Raw genomic sequence first — 17,952 nt, 5'->3', positions numbered from 1 at the left:
ACAATGATTGTGGATTTCTTTCTAGTAACACAATGCAGGAAAAAATCAGTATCCACAGTTTATGGGAAAAGGTGTGCAACTGTTGTTTTCTTTAGCCATCAGTGGGATTGTCAGTCCTTATTTTTATAAGATAATCAAAATTTTTCATTAACATACTGTTAAGCTTTATCTCTAGATTTGCCTGTATGTACATTCTGCTTCTTATTACTGATAGCTCATAAACTGAAGTTTCACTTGAAAACCGGATCTTCTGCCCAGGAAGAGGTTGTGTCATCTGGTACATGACGTATCATTTGAAAGTGGTTTTATTTTGTTGAAGAAACAAACATTACCATGTACTGTGCAGGAAGTAAATAGGCATTTAAGTAAATTATAAAAATGAAATTTGTGGGTGGTGGTGTGTGTTTTGGGATATTATGTCCTTTCTCAGAAAGGACCTGTTCAAGCCACTGTTGAGCTAAGCTATTAATGGTCACACCCCAAAATGTTTGTGATTAAACACTGAAGACATTTGGAGAATTGACTGTTTAAGAGAACAGGAAAACCAAACCTCTAAGGTTCGAATCAGCAAGTGTGTTTAGACTCAAGCAAGAGAAAAATGAGGCTAAGTAAATGAGCCTCTCATCCTGGTGCTGACTTTGGAATATTTTTCTTCAGTGTAGGTAAAATTCAACCTCTACCACTTGCAAGCATTTAACAGTCATGTAGCCATCTCTGACAGCACTTTTGTCTGTGACCATGGCTTCTTCATAGGTGTATCACAGAATACCATAGAATCATAGAATACCAGGTCAGAAGGGACCTCAAGGATCATCTGGTCCAACCTACATGTATATGCTTATTTTCTTTACATAATTATCTGAAGGGGAAGCTCTCAGGTTAACAGTTAAATTATGTGAGAACCTTACAGAGCCATATTTCCCAATTTAAGTTACACTTGGGCTATATAAGTTGCTTACTGAGCACTGCCAAAGTTGATCAGCAAAAGACAGTTTCATATTTTGAGATAGGAACATAAGGTTCTTGTGATTTTGTGATCCAGACCTGTAATTGTCTTTCAGCTTGTTATTTGTTCAGGACATGAGTTCAAACTCATTCTCACAGCTTGCATCACTGACAAAGGCACTAATAATAAGGGAGGAAACATCTGTTTAAATTTTCTCCTTGGGCATGGCACCTTTCAAAGCTTTTCTTCTATGGTTGTTTGACCGTTTGTCTCAGTTCCAGTTGTTCTGTGCCCAGACACTATAATGGTGAGGCTCAGTAAATAATCTGGACCCACCTAACTCTTTAGTAGGAACTTTAGAGCTTGGAATGCTGTGCTAAATGCCTCTGGCATGTGTCAGCACTAACAGAAATGCTGTGCACCTGACTTGCACAGAAAAATAATCCTTCTTGACTGCTTAAGTAGAAAATAGTATAATGAACACTCAGCACTAATACTGCTGCATTCACATGCTCTGCTGACCTATGCTATGAGTAACCTTTTCTCTTAACTGGTTTTCACAACTGCATTTAGATCTGATTGCCAGTAATCCATCTGCTGGTTCTTTGGGATTAAGAAAGTTCTTAAATCCTCCTCTCAGTTTTTTTTCAAATGTTAAAAGAGAACAAAAAAAAGCATGTGTAGTTCTGCAAGTTGGTTATCCAGATGAAGATAAAGTCTGTGCTTAGCACTTTCATAATGTAACCACTGCAAGTCACTACCTCCATCTTGTTCTAGGTAGAATTTATTGGCCGTTGGGGAGTTAATTGTTTCCCCTCTCCCCCCAGGGTGAGGTCCTGTAGTGAAAACTCTATACAAAAACTGGAAATTGCAATTTGCATTTTAGATCAGCAGTTGTTTTGTCTTAGGACATGATTTTGCTGAAGGAAAAAGGCAGGGAAAAAAGAAGAAAAAGTCACCTTCAAGCAGCTTCTTTTGTACCAGTATTTGTACCAATATTTCTTCTCCATTCCAACTCACTCTCCTCAAAAGAAAGACAACATTGTATGATAAATCTAGTTGAAATGTGTTCTTGGTGGGTGTCATTTCTTTCATTGCCTGCTTTGAGGAAGAAAGGAAGGAAAAAAAATCTGAAATTCTGAAATTACAAATTAATTCCAAATCTATTTTATAAGAATTCTTAGAGATTTTAGTTAGAGAGGGAGTATCTCTGGAATATCTAAATCATTAAACCTTGGCTAATTAAAGCATTTCATCATTAGGAAATAGTCTTAATATTTTCGGTTAAGTATAGATGCAGAATAACTGGTGCAATAAAAATACGTTACTAGTTACTCTTAATACTTAAAACAGCTACTAGTCTGAGAAGCTCAGTTGTTTGTCTTCCAGATCAGATCTAGCTTGAATTTTGCTCTCTCTTTATATGAAATGGTAGAGAAAGAGTGGTCTAAGGCATAACTCCTAAAGCTTTGTGGAATTTAAAACAGTGGTTTATGTTCATATTTTTAAAGGTGCAGTAGAAGGTTATTATTGTTACTGAGAGCAATATGACTGTAGCTTCATCCATCTGAAGTCCAGACATAAATGCCCTGGGAACTCAGTCTTGGTAACCCAAACACTTTGGGTCTTTGGACTGTCTGGAGGAATTTAAAATATGCCAATGGGAGCACGGTGCAGTGGGCTGCAAGTGAATGTGGGCAGCTGTGGAAACTGTCTGTGTGCAGGAGCATCCTGAGTTACTGCCCAGTACCTACAGTCTTCCAGCCAGTCCATGGACTCTCACCACCACACTGCCCTGCAGCCAAAGGCGTAACCTGCACAGAGGCCCCTGGAGCATTGGTCTCAGAGCACAGAATTCTGCTAGCTGATCCCATATCAAACGCTAAGACTGGCTCCTCCTGTCCACAGGCAAACTGCAATAGGCAACATTTTTTTTTAAGTTCTTCCTTACATTCATTTGAGGAAGCGATCAAGTACTGTCTTTGCCCAATGCAGGAGAGGGTTCTGTCCAACAGACTGTCTCCTACTTCAGATCTTTTGCACTGTCTAGATTTTTCTTTGTATCATGCGTAAAGATGCAACTGTATAAAAATTGTCTACAAATAATCTGTCCCGTAGGGTGTGGGATTTTTAATTTTTTAAGAAGCAGTTGCTTTCTGAGGCTTGTGTAACACTCCCCTCTCTTCTCCAGCTTTTGCTTCCTCTCAGTGTGTTCATTCGCATGTTCTCACTCCTGTCACAAAAATTTTGGTGCCATCCTTCGTGTTCTGAGAGCAATCTCTGATACTTTTCTTAGTTACCTACTTGGGTATTTATGGAATTTGTTTTCTCACAGAGTGGTGAGTAAAATATTTTCAACTTAACACTCTTATTGAGGTCAGAGTACTCTTGCACTATCACCAGCGCAAGTCAGAATTCATCCTAAATGGTAGAAATGATCCTTTATTCTCTGCTACTCACAGAATCTTGGAAATGGTTGAAATTTGAAGAAGAGACAGGGTGAGGACATTGTCTGAAGGTGAGGCAGGGTGAGGATGACACCTCTTGAAGCCAGTCAGGCAGGTCTAACCAGGACTGCTAGCAATTACGGGTTATGAAAACAGTTGCTCTGTGAATGAGCTCTGGGGAGAAATAGTCACATTATAAGCATAATTTCAGTAAGCATCAATTCTTCTGTGATGTGGGTCATTATGAGGATCAAAGCCACAAATTAGAGGGGCACAAATGTTACTTGTGATCTTCATTACCTGATCTTCAGTTTTCCAGCTAAATTCACTCTCTAAATTTAAATGCAGAAAATCTGAAAGATAACGTGGAAAGAATGGCGCTGTTAGATTCTGGCTGAATACTTGTGTTATGCTAGCAGATTTCATCCAAAAGGTCTGATGAAGAGAGTGAGAGGGAAGGACATCTTGACACACTGATTTTTACCAGTATCTTTTCATCCTTTCAGTTGACATCTCAGCATCCCTATGCTGAAGTTTACATTGGGAAGCCCCATGTGTGGACTGTAGACATCAACAATCTTTCTGAAGTTGAGAAAGCTGTGAAATCAATTTTGAATCAAAAGGTGAGAAATGTATCCTGGGTTTGTCATCAGCACTTCAGGGTGCATTGTGTACGACATGTAGAGTGCTCCTTAGTCTAATTAAAGCAGAGTGCTGCAATTTGGTAGGATATTGGGTGGGGAAAAATGTTGTTATGTATCTGTGGTATTTAATTATCATGGTTTGATTTAGTAGTGGGTATGTCAGGTTTTTACCTGAAAAAATGAGTATGAGTGAATTTTACAGCAGTGTGAATTTCATACATAAGTGATACAGCAGTCTGTGTTTTCTGTGCATTCAGTGGGGAAGTTTCCTTGCTGATTCTTAGGGCATTGTAGTCTGTCCAAATACATGCTCAACTCTTTTGGCTGATTTTGTAGCCTTGACATAGCTGCCGCTGAGGCACTTGTGCACTTACAGTGTGGAATTGTAATGAGGGTGCTTCAAGGGCAGGGTGGGGGGGGAAAGTTTGAAGTAATTTTCAAAGGTATCACATTCCTTTTTTGTCTTAATGTTTCATTTTTCGCTTCAACTCCAGAACTGAAATTTAGTTAAAACAGGAGCTCTGAAATCCCTTAGGGTCTCAGGCTGGCTTTGTATGCATTACTTTGCAGTATACCATGAGTGTCCTTAAAATAATCACTGGGCAACTTTTATTGCCTTTAAAACAAGAAAAGATCAGCATAAACTGCTGATGGTTCTGCAAAATTGTGATTTTTTTAATGAGTTTGTTTGGTTTTATTGTTGCTGCTTAGGCTGTAGTGTAGCATTTGGAATACAGCACACCACAAAGCTCATTTAGAGAAAAAAACCTCTAACCTTAACACACTGTATTTCCACAGATTGACCCTTATTTGCCCTATGAATTTACCTGTGAGGGGATGCTTCAGAGGATGAATGCATTTATTGAAAGACAGGTAGGAACTTTTACTGTGGATGACTCTTTTGTTTTATGCTGGAAAGGGAGAACCCTCTCAATTTTAAAGCATTCTTGCCATTCAAGTAGAAATAGTAGCTGTGCAGTCCTTGGCGTTAAGGAGAAAGGAAAACTAATTTTGCAGTGTATATGTGACTTCTTTAACTGTGTACACACAGAAAAAAATCTTCGATCATGAGGTATCACATAAATATAGATACATTTGTCACAGAATTGCACTTAGGCTAAAGCCTCTGGGCAGATTGTTCACGTATTTAGTTTCAGTTGATAAAGTTTTAAATGGTTTGAAAGCCAGTTACTTAAAGGACTTCTGGTCCCCATGCATTACCACCAGCTGAGAGCAGCAGAGGACACTGAGTTATAGTAATAAACTGCATAGATTTCTATGGGATCCTGATTTCTAGAAACTGTGTTTGCTTGGACTTCTGCCCAGGGCCAGATCTGCTGCAGCACTGGCTCTGCCTTTTTTTCTGGCTGCTGCAGAAGAAAGATAGGAACAAGCTTTATCTCTGATATGCCAATTAATTGCCAGGATTTCTTTAAAATGAAATCACTGGACATGCTTCTGTATCTGTATTTCTGAAAATGGATGATATTAAATACAGTAATAAAGATTTCAGGTCAGAAATGTAGTTAACATAACATAGCTGTTTCCAGTTTCCTGACAATAAGCACTTTAAGCTTTTTGCTGCTGTATTGGTGACATAGCTTGAAAAGTATCTCTGCTTCTTTTGATTCTTCTACTCGAGTTAGCTATAATTGAGAGGTTTTGTCAATACAGGAAGAAGTGGAGCTCAGTGTAAAGGAGAAAAGGAGACAATCTAGAGACAGTGTTTGTGGGGCAAATCTGTTTCTCCTCTCTGGACCTCCTCCAAGTGCTGAGCCCTGGCCTGTACTGCCTGCTTCTCAGAAATAAATAGAGCATTGTAATTTTGTTCATTGCTTTGACTGATTGTCAAAAGCCATTACTGTTTCACAGCCCCCAGCATGCTCAAGCATCATCATTAGCTGCATGTGCTTAGCACTGTGCCTGATTAACAATGTCACATGAAGCAAAAACAAAGGTTGAGAACTTATTTTGAAGAGCTTTTGGTGGGAGGGAGGCAGGACAGAGGAAGCAGCACAAGCTTGGAACAGGAACAAAGGTGCATGGAACTGGTCAAGTTCAGAAGTTCTGCAGTACATTAACTGAAAGAATGTGGTCTTCTGGGATGTTTGAATGTGAAGAGGATGGGGCCAGATACAGTCACCCACAAGTCACCATATGGGACAATAAAACTCTAGGATTTAAAGGAGTTGTCTGGAGTTCCCCTTCTGGGGCCTTGGCTCAGGATCAGGAGGGAGGACGGTGTTCACAAGAAAGGTTTAGTGAATTCCCCAAGTCTTCAGACAGCTGAGCGGAAGGTCTTTAGGGTCTGAAGCAAGAGAACTACTGTGAGCTGTGGCTTCATGTTTAGCAGTGCCACCACTCCTCCCTGACAGTGCACTGCCCTTGGCAGCGACCCTGCGTGGCTGTTAAGTGCATCTGCGCTATCTGCTGAATCCATCCCTTGATCCTGTTTGCTCTGTGGCTGTACAAACAGTCGTGTCAGCTCTTTGAAAAGGCAGCATAGAGTGGGAGCCAAAGGGTGGGACTGCTGAAGTTGGCCCTGCCATCAAAGGAGGAGCCAAGCAACTGCAGCTGAAGCAGCTGTGGAATTACTTGTTGCAAACCTGGGAGCTGCTTGATGAGGCAGGCTGGGCTGATGCAACAGATACTTTGAAAGATGTGATCAAGTGGAGTATTAGTTAACCCAGCAGAAAATGGTTTTGGCAGGGCTCTACTAGGTTAGCAAATTGATTTCGCTCAGCAGAGGGTCAGCTGAGCACCAGAGCATGGCAGAGGGAGTGGAGCAAGGACATTCCTCCAAGAGCAAGAAAAGCCAAAGGGAGAATACCTCCTTTGATGGCAGGGCTAAGCCTGTCTTACCTTGAAGTTGTGATACGTAAAAGAAGCATAAACGCAGTCTCTTGTGAAGCTTATAGCCTTCTGATTTAAATACCATCTTTTCTTTATTTCATCCTTATGCATGAGGGGTTGTGTGGCAGGATAGACTGGAGTGAAGATACCAAATTCAGGATTGTTTTGGTGGCTGATAGCAAAACTAACCAGAGACAGCAAACTGAAGCACAGCCCTGTGTGCCACTACCTGTGAAACTGATGTACTGTGAGACATGCTTCAAGGTGGTGTAAGCTGAGGGGAAGGCTTCCCACCAAGCTAAGGACTGGTAAGGGGAGCCTGTGCCCAGTCTGGGGGAAGAATTTTCAGCTAAGAGATGTTTAAAGCTGAAGCCCTCAGCAAATGGTGAAGCCTCACAAGCAATTCACTTCAAAAAGCTTTGTCTTCTGCCTGCATTAGCTCTGAATCCAATCCAGTAGTACAGTTTATATTGTATGTATTACATTACTATATATTACAGTATTATATATTATATATATACTACAGTACTGGGCTGGATTTTGAAAGTATATAGATTTTTTCCTGCATCTAGTATTTTTAATACTGATTTATGAAAGGACAGAATAAGCAGGGCACTTAAGTTCAAACAGCAAAATGACCTTTTGAAACAACCTTGTTAAAAAGTACCTCCAGCTATCCATTACTAACCTCTTTTTTCAGATGCTGTTAAAATTATTCTGCCATAAATATACCCTAAAATGATTTTTTTTTTCCCCAAATATGGCATGAGGAAATGGCTTAGAGCTGCATTAGGGGGACTTCAGAAGTTCTTTATTGACAGGGTGGTCAAGCACTGGAACAAACTCCACAGAAAGTGGTCATGGCCTCAGGCCAGTGTTCAAGAAGCATTTGAACAGTGCTCTTAGATACATGGTATAACTTTTAGATTGCCCTGTGTGGGTTCCAGAGTTGGCCACTGATCCTTTCCACATGGCTCTCCACATGGGCCACTTGAGACATTTCTCACCTAGCAGGTAACAGGGCTCTGGAATTCTCCTACCAGAACTTCCTCCTGATCCCTGTGCTAAGTATCACTTAGAAAATATATAACTAAGAAAACAGTTCTGCTAGCACCGAGTTAGTGAAACAGGAATCACTGAAAAAGCCAAAATGGGTTCGGTGTGTGGAAATAGAGGCTAGCTAGAGTTGTTTATGATAAATTGAAAATGGTGAAACTAGGGAAGAAGCTTCTGTGGTAAGAATGATAGTACCACATTTCAAGTAGCTATAAAAGGTGACGGTTCCTTCATGCTAAAAAAAAAGTTCTTTTTAAATGTGCTTAAATTAATGATTTTGATACGACCACAAGAGCTGCAAAATGAGTGTTTGGGTGATAATAACTACTTATTTTACTAATGGGAGAAATTACTTGCAAGGGACTGGATGCATCATAATAAAATATGATCTGTCACTGCAGGATTTTTGTCATGGGCAAGTGATGTGGCCCCCATTAAGTGCCCTTCAAGTAAAAATTGCTGAACCTGGAAAATCCTGTAAACAAGTTTGTCAGGAAAGCCAGCTCATCTGTGAGCCTTCCTTCTTTCAGCATCTCAACAAGGACAAAGCCCTACTTAGGTAAGTACTGAAAAGCACAAACATACTACTTGGTCTTGTTTTATTGCACTGGGTTTTGCCACACATGAAGCTTAGTGTACAAATTCTGTGAGAAGGGAAGGTGGGCAGAGGAGTGCTGGCTGGCTGGCTGGCAACAGCAAGCTGTGAGGTTAGCTCTCATTCCTTCATAGCACTGGATGGTAGAAGCTACTGCTGTGCTGAGACTGCCATTCCACATAGCTTGTGTTTTTGCAGTGAGACAGAACCAAGGCCAAAAATTTACATCTCTTCCTTCCCCCTTATCTCTGTGTGCGCACACTGTGTGGCAGCCTTTGATGTTGGGTTTTCTGCGCTGAGTAAAGATGCTTGTGCTGCGGGGATCCCAGATGCCAGGACTATAATTGGGTTTGGATGGACCTGGTGCAGCCCTGGCTGAGCAGGTGCACTATGCTACAACTTTTGCCATATCCTTCTGAGAGTTAGTGAACTTACGTGACTCTGAATGCTAATGCTAGTTGTGCTCAGTCACCTGGGTCAGAAATGAAATGCATTTTGTTGCAGTAAATAGAACTCAGTACATACTGTGTTATTTCTGTCAGTTGTCTACATGATTTTAAATATAGCACTTATAAAGCATTGCTTTTGTTTATTGAGCTTCCTCTTTGGTCATGATTAAAATCCATATTGAAGCATCTATGTTCACTGGAAGTTAGCAGTTACTGTTTCTGCAAACGTTTTGTTGGTATTGTCCTACATAAAGAACTGTAAACCCTTGCACATGAAAGGGAGTGTCAATTTGTGAAGCTTACCAGCTATGCATTAAGGAAATTAATGTTGCTTTCAGGTGCTGCCTCTTTAGGAATATGTCTGTGTTCCTTTCAGAATGAAAACAAAGCACTCAAAGCTGGGCTCCAACCAATAGCTGTTAGGGAATCTGCTTTCTAGGTTTTTTATCTCCACTTTTTTGCTAAATAAAACTCTAGAATGTTTTTATTTTTGTATTTGATTTGAAAAATTGTAATTCCCAGTGGAATTCAGAAGCAGTTCATAGAAAAGTTTTGTCAGGCTTCCTTTCTAGCCGTCTAGACAACGTTATAATTCTGTGGAAAAAAAAAAACCTGTTAAATGCTGAAAGCTACCAGTGTTTCGAGACTAAGTGAAAAACAAGCCCCCACTGGAAGCTACCCTCGTGCTTAAGCTTTGTGGTCAGAAAACAGCAACTGCAATTTTAATGTTTTCAGCTGCCCTGCACTAGCTGGCTCCCCAGAGCAGCAGGTCCCACACTGACCAGCTTCTGCTGCACAGTAGTATCGCCTCATCTTCATAGTTTGGCTGAGCTACCTCACCTCGAGCTGTCCAGGGCTGCCTCGCATGGTGGGGCTCGCCTACAGGACTTCCCTGCTGAAATCAATGAGGGTATCTCACGATTTCATACTCTTTCGTTTTGTCTTACTAGAAATCCATGGTGTATTTTAAGTACTGTGCTCTGGGGAACAGTCAAAAGCATTTTTTTCCTTTTTAACGTGTTTCATTAGTCTTTAGAAAAGCAGCAAAGGCTGTACTGCCCTCTGCAGAGAGAATCCGTGCAAGCAGAAAAAAATGAATTGTGTTCTGGAAATCTGCAACTCTTAAGTGTACTTGATTTAGGATTTAATATAGCATTTTATTTTTGTTTTAGCAATGAAGGACGAAAACTGTACTGAACTCCTGTAAACTCCACAGTGATATAGATCATTTGCTTTGCTTTTTAGGCATAATATCGAATGTCTTACCATGGAGTCCGCAAATGATATTCTGGTCCCTTCTTTTGATGGAAGAAGGAAGCACTGTGTTTTCCAGGGTGATCTCTTATTGTTCAGCTGTGCCGGATCCCACCCCACGCACAGAAGAATCTGCCCATGCAGAGACTATATTAAGGGGCAGGTTGCGCTTTGTAAAGACTGCCTATAGCAGCAGCAGAGCTTCTTTTGAGTTGAGAACAAAATGTAAGTAGTTTTGAGAGGAGCTACTTATTACTTCCTGCACTTTTGTCCAGGTTTTTCGCTGCAGGCAGAGCTATCATTGCTGGGCAGAATCATCTACTAAGAGAGGAGGGATTCATAACAAACAGCTAACTGATCTTCTTTTCCTATAAGAACATCTGCAGTGCAACTCTTCAGATTCCTTCATGTGGCTGTGAAGAGAAAGGAGTTTCATGTTCTACAGTGATTTGAAGATGACTGCACAGAATAGTTTGTAGAAAATTCCCAGACCCATCAAACTTCTTTTTTGTTGTTGTTGTTTGGGTGAAGTGTTTTCTATTTTTGTAATGAGTTAGGCCATCCCCCATCACGGTTAGCTAAAGGATCTCAACTTCATTCCAGTAGAAAATTGAGAAAAGTGTGCTTGATGGCAGGGGTGCAGGGGCAGGAGGACTGATGTTTTATTCTAAGTGCACTGGTTTGGGTACTGCTTTAGTGTGAACAGCTATGAAGTTGTTTACTTCACAAGAACTCGGACTCATAACCCTGTACCCTGTTCTTGGGTTAGCTGGGCCCGGTTCTTTTTTTTTTTTTTTAAACTTTGTACACAACAAGGCATTGTCTACATCAGAGCTGCTGCATCAGAGCAGTCTAATCCGAGAGTATCATGAATGAGCAAACAAGCAGTTGCCAGCGTCTGACACATCTCAGTGACTTGACAACTGACTACAGTTGTGGCATTCCTCAGTGTGAAAAAGCTACACAAACATACTGCCATTTTGGGAATGGACTCGTCACAGTTTACTGGTCCCACTTAGAGAGTAATCCTTGGAATTTGCCCATGCTTCCGTTATAGTCTGTCTACTAGAAATACTGTGTGAAGCAAAAAGTATTCAGCATCATTGGAGCAATATTATCATTAGAGCCTCAGTCTGCTATGGCTTCCAGTAGTTAAAAGTGTTGCTGAATGACATAGAAAGGTTAAACTAAGCTAACTATAATTATTGTATGGTAGAAATGTAAAATGTCTTCATAACTAGCTAGGTTTTAAAGAGAAATCTTTTCTGAAGATCAAGTAGGAGGAGACAAACAACTGCTAAGAAAAGCATTGATCAGTCTCATGGGTTCTTTGTTTTTCTGGTTTGGGAGGCGTTTCTGGTTTGTTGGGGTTTTTTTTCCTTTTCTTTTTTTAAGCAGGCACACCAGTTACAAATTTAGAATAAAACAATTCAAGAGTTTGGAATTCAAATCAAACTTCATTTGCTTTAGAGCAGCAAGTTAACTCTTCTGAACTGTCATGGTTCTTAGAGGTAATTTTTGTTACTTTCAGCAGAAGGTGGCATGCTTGACAGCACCATTTGTAGTCAGGAAATTACATGCTAAAATTAGAGAGAAACAAACCTGCATTATATTTTGAAAGCAGTCATAGTCTGCAGGTTTACAATTTGGACATGCTTTGACCATGCAGGAAAAAAACTTCATATCAATGTGAAGGGGTTTTCCATAAAGATCAACAAGCATAACCAGGTAATAGTGACATGCATGGATACTTTCTGAGTTTTCCTTTCTTGGATGTATCTGGTTGGTTCAGATTTTTCTTGTAACCAGCATTCATTACCTGTGTGTGAATATCAATGTATCTCTTGACCTACCAAAGACCAAGCAAGGGAAATGCTCTTTCATTGCAGATAAATTCTCCACACAGGAGAACAGAACAGTATATGTATTTAAATTTTCAATTTAAAAGCATTGTATTAGCTTTCCAAGCTTTTTCTTTCCTATGTCAGCACTCAGTTTCCCTGTTACATCCCGTCACATTGCTGTGGACTACACAGTATCTTAATCCTGAGAGACTGTCGAGTATCCAAAAAAGATACGTGGGAGCTGGTGAAGAGCAGGGTCACCCATAACTGGGTTGTGATGATGATAAAATCTGCTGTATTTTAGAGTCATTTTCCAGAAACAGAACAGCTGGTGCTATAATGGGTGGCAAACTTTTTGCATGAAAAGAAAACCAACAAATACAGAAATCCTTACTGTTACCATAGCTCAGCATTTGCTTCAGTCAGCACAAATGTCATATGCACCAGTTTTAATACCCTGGTAAAGCTGGGGGAGGAGAATTGGAAATCAGTCTGAACAGGTGCAACAATTCACTTTGTGTTTATATAAAATACTCCCCACATACCTGTGCATATTTGCTCAACTGGAACATCCGGACTATCACAGTATATATATATATATATATATATATATATACACTTGGTGCTGAAAGTAAAGGCAACAGCAGAACTTGCCATTACCTGTTCAGCCTGAGGTTCTTCAGGCAGGAATTTAGTTTGGAATGAGAGAGCACCGAAGTACATCAGGAACAAAGAGTTGTAGGTGCACGCTTAAAGAATGCAAGACCCTTAGTTTTTGCTGTAGTATGATTCTTTGCTGTAAATACATATATGCTTGTTTCCCACACACACACACTGTATGGTCCACGTGGCCTACTGCATTTTGTTTTGCCTCTGAACCTTTAAAGATGGAAGGGTTTGTGTATTTTTAAGATTTTCTGGTCTAGTGCTTTGCTCAGTGCTACATTTGCCTTTACCACAGCAGGGAGAGTCTGTTGTAAGCTGTTTCTTTCATGCTGTAGCACTGTTTCTAGTCTACTAAAGTGAATTAACTGTGTACTGGCAAAAAGGAAGTAGCAAGCATCAATGCCTCTTGCATTTCAGCTAGGGACAGAGCATCTAAACTGGCTTCGTAATCAGATGGGTCTCATCCTATTTCCACTGGAATCTATAGAGAAGACTCATTAATCTTAAAAAAGAATCAAGACCTGTAATTTGATAGGGCTCTATGAATAATTTTAAACTCTCTTTTCAGAAAAGTGTTACTTTTCTGAAGACAGCTTCAGTCTAAATTTCTGTAAGAGGAGACTATCCTATGAGAAGTGTAAGCACATAAACTTTGTAAACAGCACTGTCTAAGCCTGATACAGCACTCCCCCATCACACACCGCAGTGTTTGTTCACACATTGATAAGCACTCAGGCGTATCCATGTCAGACTATATAAAAGTTTGAATGATTTACTAAACTGTATAATATATATCCACATTTCGGGATAGAGGGCAGCCTCCTGTCTGAGTTCCATAACTATTTTCTTTCCTAATTAAAGAATTAAGTGTAGTCCAATTCTTGCACTTAAGGATATTAGAGATGGGACTGTGCTGCTGTTTTTCAGTCGGACAGTAAAGCTTCTAGCTTCCTTTCGTCAGAAATCAGGTTCTTGCATGACTTGCATTTGAATATATTGATCAGTGATTGAGGGGAAAAAAAATATCAAAAGTTGAATATAAAACCATTTTCCAAGCTTTTAAACATATCTCTCATATCAAGACATTCTTTGTTTTAAAACTTTGTATTTTTGTATGTGACCTGAGTTGTTTTCAGAAATCTTGTTCCTATGAGATTAGAAAACTTGAGAGAAGCATTTACATATTTATTAAAATTAACAGAAAAGGCTTGCCTTTGAAAGGTAAAGTTGGTAAATACACACTGTTTGAAAATGCCAATAAAAACCTCATTTATTTCATATATGCAAGTTGATTTGCACATGTATAAATAGAGTTGCTTTTTGCTTTTTTTTTTTGCTTAGTTTCTATGTTTCTTTTTTTAATTTATAGTTGCAGCAGTGCATTTGCTTGTTTATATCAGATTATGTTTCTCCTACAGATATTTAATGTTTATGTGCCTTTTACTTTCTTTGGGGTTTGAATGAGTGTTTGGAATACGGATGCTGTCTGAACAAGTATAATGGAACACTAATGACAGGTAAAAATAGTGCTTGATGACTTTACAACTTAGTGGTATGAATTCAGAATGTTTTTAAGTAGTGGAGAAATCTGTTCTAGAAGCATAAGGTAAGGGTTTATAACATAAAAGATAGTACAACTTTATTAATACTTGCTAAACGTCGCTTCAGCACGCAAAAGTCCCTTTACTATGTAATTTGACACAAGAGCTCCTGCTGGGATGGGTTGTCTGTTTAATGACCAGAGGGCAAGCTAAAGCTGTTACATTCCCCGAGGAGACACTGCTAACAGAAAACGTCTAGAAACAGCCATATCTGATTTGATCGGAAGGAAAATTGGAGATCTGCGTTAAAGTGCTCAAGGTATTAGGTTTTTGATAAAGACATAGAAGTGCGTGGGGTGATTCCTGGTGCTACCAGAATACAGTCGTTTTGTGATACAGCTCTTAGTGCAGAGGGAACTCTGGATATTCTGCTTGTTGCAGATGGTTTTCTTTTTAATACTACTGCTTTTCTGCAAGAAGAGTGTTTTGTACAGTAATTGCTGCTCAGGTTTCAGTTGATGAGGCTGTGGAGAGACCCAGGACTCAGTGTCTTCCACACTCAGCTTTGCTCCCAACTGCCTGTGCCAGCTTTTGTAACTTGCTTAGTGACAAGCATTCAGAATTTCTGAGAGTTTCTGTTGGCATCAGCCACAAATCATGTTGTTAGCCGATGGCTTCTCTCCTCACTTAATCACACTGTACTACTGTCCTTTATAATGCTAGTCAAAGTCCTTGGTTTATCCTTGACGGGAAAGACATGCCCTTCCCTCGCAAAAGTGAGTGGCCCATCTAAATTACAAAGATGATTTATGAGTATGCAGCGCTTCTCATGTAAACAAACTCCAAATTGCTTTCTCAGGTGTTTGTTCTGCTCATGGTGCATTTTAGGACCAGATTTTGCTGGTAAAATAAATTAAATGGCATGGATCAGGCTGGATGGAATCTCATCCAGGTCTAATTAACTTCATGACTCCCACTGGTGGCTTCAGTGATAGCAGAACTCCTCTGTTAATTAAGAAAACATCTCTCCCTTTTTAGTACAAAGCAGTGTATCTTACAAGACCAAATACTTGCAGTGTCTGTTGTGCACCTATCAGCAGCCAGCTTTGTTTGCTGTTGCAGCATGTGTCATTTGACTAAGTTGATGTTACTTACTGTTAAAGTATCAGGTGAAAACCTGGTTAAATAGCTGTTCAGTGCACAGTTTGGAGTTGGGGGGGTGGGTGTTGTTTGTTTGTGGTATTTGTTGGTTTATTTTTAAAGAGCCTTTCCAGTTTCACAGGCTGTTTTCTGGGGGTGCTAATGTTTTGGCATGGCTATTTCTTTGGGACATTCATGCTACAGCTGCTATGCCTTCAACTTTTTTACTTGTGATCTCTTTCCATTTGTAGTTTTCGGGGGGTCCAAGTTTCTGAGATTGCCCTGACAGGCATATGCTTTTGTTCAAGCTGAAAAGGCCAGGGACAGACACAACTGCATTGAGATACGCTTTAATAATATTGCTGTAAGTGTAACATCGAAACATGCCAGTTTATGGGCAGTGACTTAAATCCCATCTTCATAGTTTTAAGCAGATCTAGAGGGTTTTTTAAAACGAGTTTGTAATTTCCGATTTAAATGGAATGTGTAAAGACCAGACTCCGTGTATCCAGTGTGAAATGTTTACTGTGGGAATGTGTTGAAAATACTAGCAGCTGAACCCCAGAATGCCCCAGATGGGAGGCATCATTCATGTTCTTTCTTCCAGGGCAAAACAACAAAGTGCAACTCTTGCCAATGTATCTTGTAGTGTAATCCTTTGCATATTTATGTAGTTCTGACCATACAATAGCATGTTCTAGTTCAGCAGACCTCTCTCAACAGCACTGAGCCATTTGTTTATTAAATGGGTCAATAAAATCAGGTCCTCAAAGTTTCAGTAAAATGAGTAGTAACTCCACCTTCCACACACAGAAACTGCTTTAGGAAAATTCAGGTAACACCCTTCTCTCTGGGGGGTCTGGGCCAGGTGCCCTTTAACTTTCACGGACAGTGTATGGGAGCAGAATTTGTCACCTTGTGTAGGGACTCACAGAGCTGAAGCACCACAGACCTTGCTGTTCTCGCATTTTACAGCATGTTAACATGTGGCTCCTCTTCTGTATGGGAAGATCCATCTGTGTTGGCACTGTGCTGTCGTGCCTGCAAATACCAGCCCTTGGCCAGTGCTGCTCCAATCGGGGCCAGCTTGGTCTTGCAGGAGCCAGCAAAATCTTTGGCTTTAAGGAGAGCATGTAAATAAGGCTATGGCGTTTATGGAGCCATCCATGCACTTGGCAAAAGGCATGCAACACATCCTGGCTTGGATTCCAGCAGCTGCAAAGTAGTTCAAGGTATCAAATAGGAACACAATAAATCAAGTTAAATTGCTGTGTGAAGGCAATTAATTTTAATAGGGTTATACCCATAACTAATTTGTTACATTCATTAATGGGTCTGTTGCAGTAGAGTGACAGCAAAGACCTTTTTTAAGAGGCTGTGGGTTTATTTGCTTTATTTGCAGAGGAATACAGCAGAGGAGGAGGAAATGGCAGGTTTTACCAAAGGAAACAGTGAATTTCATCAGAAAAATTACCCTGAAGATTCTAAGAGAGCTAAAAGAAAAATATAAGGGAATATATACAAAGCTAACTTGAGCCTGCAGAAGTTGATCCCCCTGAGGTTGCTCATCTGAGGGCTGCAGAGGGAAAGGGAAGGGCAGAGGACAGTTTGGGGCAGCTCTTTCTGGTCTGGATCATTCCCTGGAGGAAACTTTCTCTCTCCATGGGTGAAGGGGTCAGAATCTGAATAATCTCTGCAGCACTGTAAATTAGGGGAAAAAAACCAAACCAACTACTGAAATCTGTAAAAAACAAAAGATTGCTGCTTTTTGCACATGATGATCTGGAGACAGAGTTTTTATACGTACATGAGAACTTCAGGATCAGGCCGGTGCTATGTGTGTTTGGTTTGAGTTCTCTCCTGAAAGGTCAATTCTGTGTTTTATTTAAATGGTGGTGTTCCAGTATATTACGTTCAAGCAGTTTAATTCAGAAAGAACAGCACACAGTGGTTCAGATACCATCATGTTCCTGGGGTTCAATAGGATGGGAAGGTTTTCATTTACTTTTTTTTTTCTAGAAGAGTAAATGTCTGTACTTTAACGGCATAGAAAAAATGCTTTGTTTTCACTGTTGTAGAAGAAAAACTAGGGAGAACTTTATTTTTCAATAAACCTTTTTCTTGTGCGATTTGGATTGATGATTGCTTTGTGCTTATATGGGAAGTCCGTGAGCTGCCATTGATCCAAAATTGCATTCCTGTGGCTTGTCCTTGCAATTCTGCAGCCGGGCGTTTGTGTTGGTGGCTGACACTTGTGACCTTGGCCATAAGGACAACAGGTAAGTAATTGTCTTTTTGCTTTAAACCCATGTAGGATAATGGATAGATTCAAGCTTCCTTGTAGAGGGCAGATTTGTCACAGCAGTAGGTAGCAATTCTTGGTTTTCTAGACGTTTCCAGCACCCAAGGAAGACTGTGGAATTACCCATTGGCACACAGATATACAAGACTAACTGCTGCAATACACCATGGAGTTCAAAAATAAAAGCTATGTTGTGGTAAAATAACATCTTTAGA

At 40.1% G+C, this 17,952-nt stretch overlaps 2 protein-coding genes across 3 annotated transcripts in view; one reads left to right on the top strand and one right to left on the bottom strand.

The window, feature by feature from the left end:
- MGAT5 (alpha-1,6-mannosylglycoprotein 6-beta-N-acetylglucosaminyltransferase) overlaps positions 1 to 14,034 on the top strand; it is a 129,300-nt gene extending 115,266 nt beyond the window's left edge. For both annotated transcript variants that reach the window (XM_062606009.1, XM_062606014.1), the window contains exons 14-17: positions 3,900 to 4,016; positions 4,836 to 4,910; positions 8,348 to 8,505; positions 10,236 to 14,034. In XM_062606009.1, the coding sequence (XP_062461993.1) occupies positions 3,900 to 4,016; positions 4,836 to 4,910; positions 8,348 to 8,505; positions 10,236 to 10,434 (549 nt within the window). In that variant the 3' untranslated portion in view covers positions 10,435 to 14,034. The remainder of the gene's footprint in view (positions 1 to 3,899; positions 4,017 to 4,835; positions 4,911 to 8,347; positions 8,506 to 10,235) is intronic.
- Positions 1 to 17,952, bottom strand: part of ZRANB3 (zinc finger RANBP2-type containing 3) — a 494,211-nt gene that overhangs the window by 199,528 nt on the left and 276,731 nt on the right. The window lies entirely within an intron of this gene.

This window comes from Pezoporus occidentalis, unplaced genomic scaffold (assembly GCF_034315485.1).
Source record: "Pezoporus occidentalis ecotype Australia unplaced genomic scaffold, CSIRO_AGI_Poc_V1 ctg12, whole genome shotgun sequence".
In the NCBI taxonomy this organism is placed as follows: domain Eukaryota; kingdom Metazoa; phylum Chordata; class Aves; order Psittaciformes; family Psittacidae; genus Pezoporus; species Pezoporus occidentalis.
This window is presented reverse-complemented; position numbering and strand designations above follow the sequence as displayed.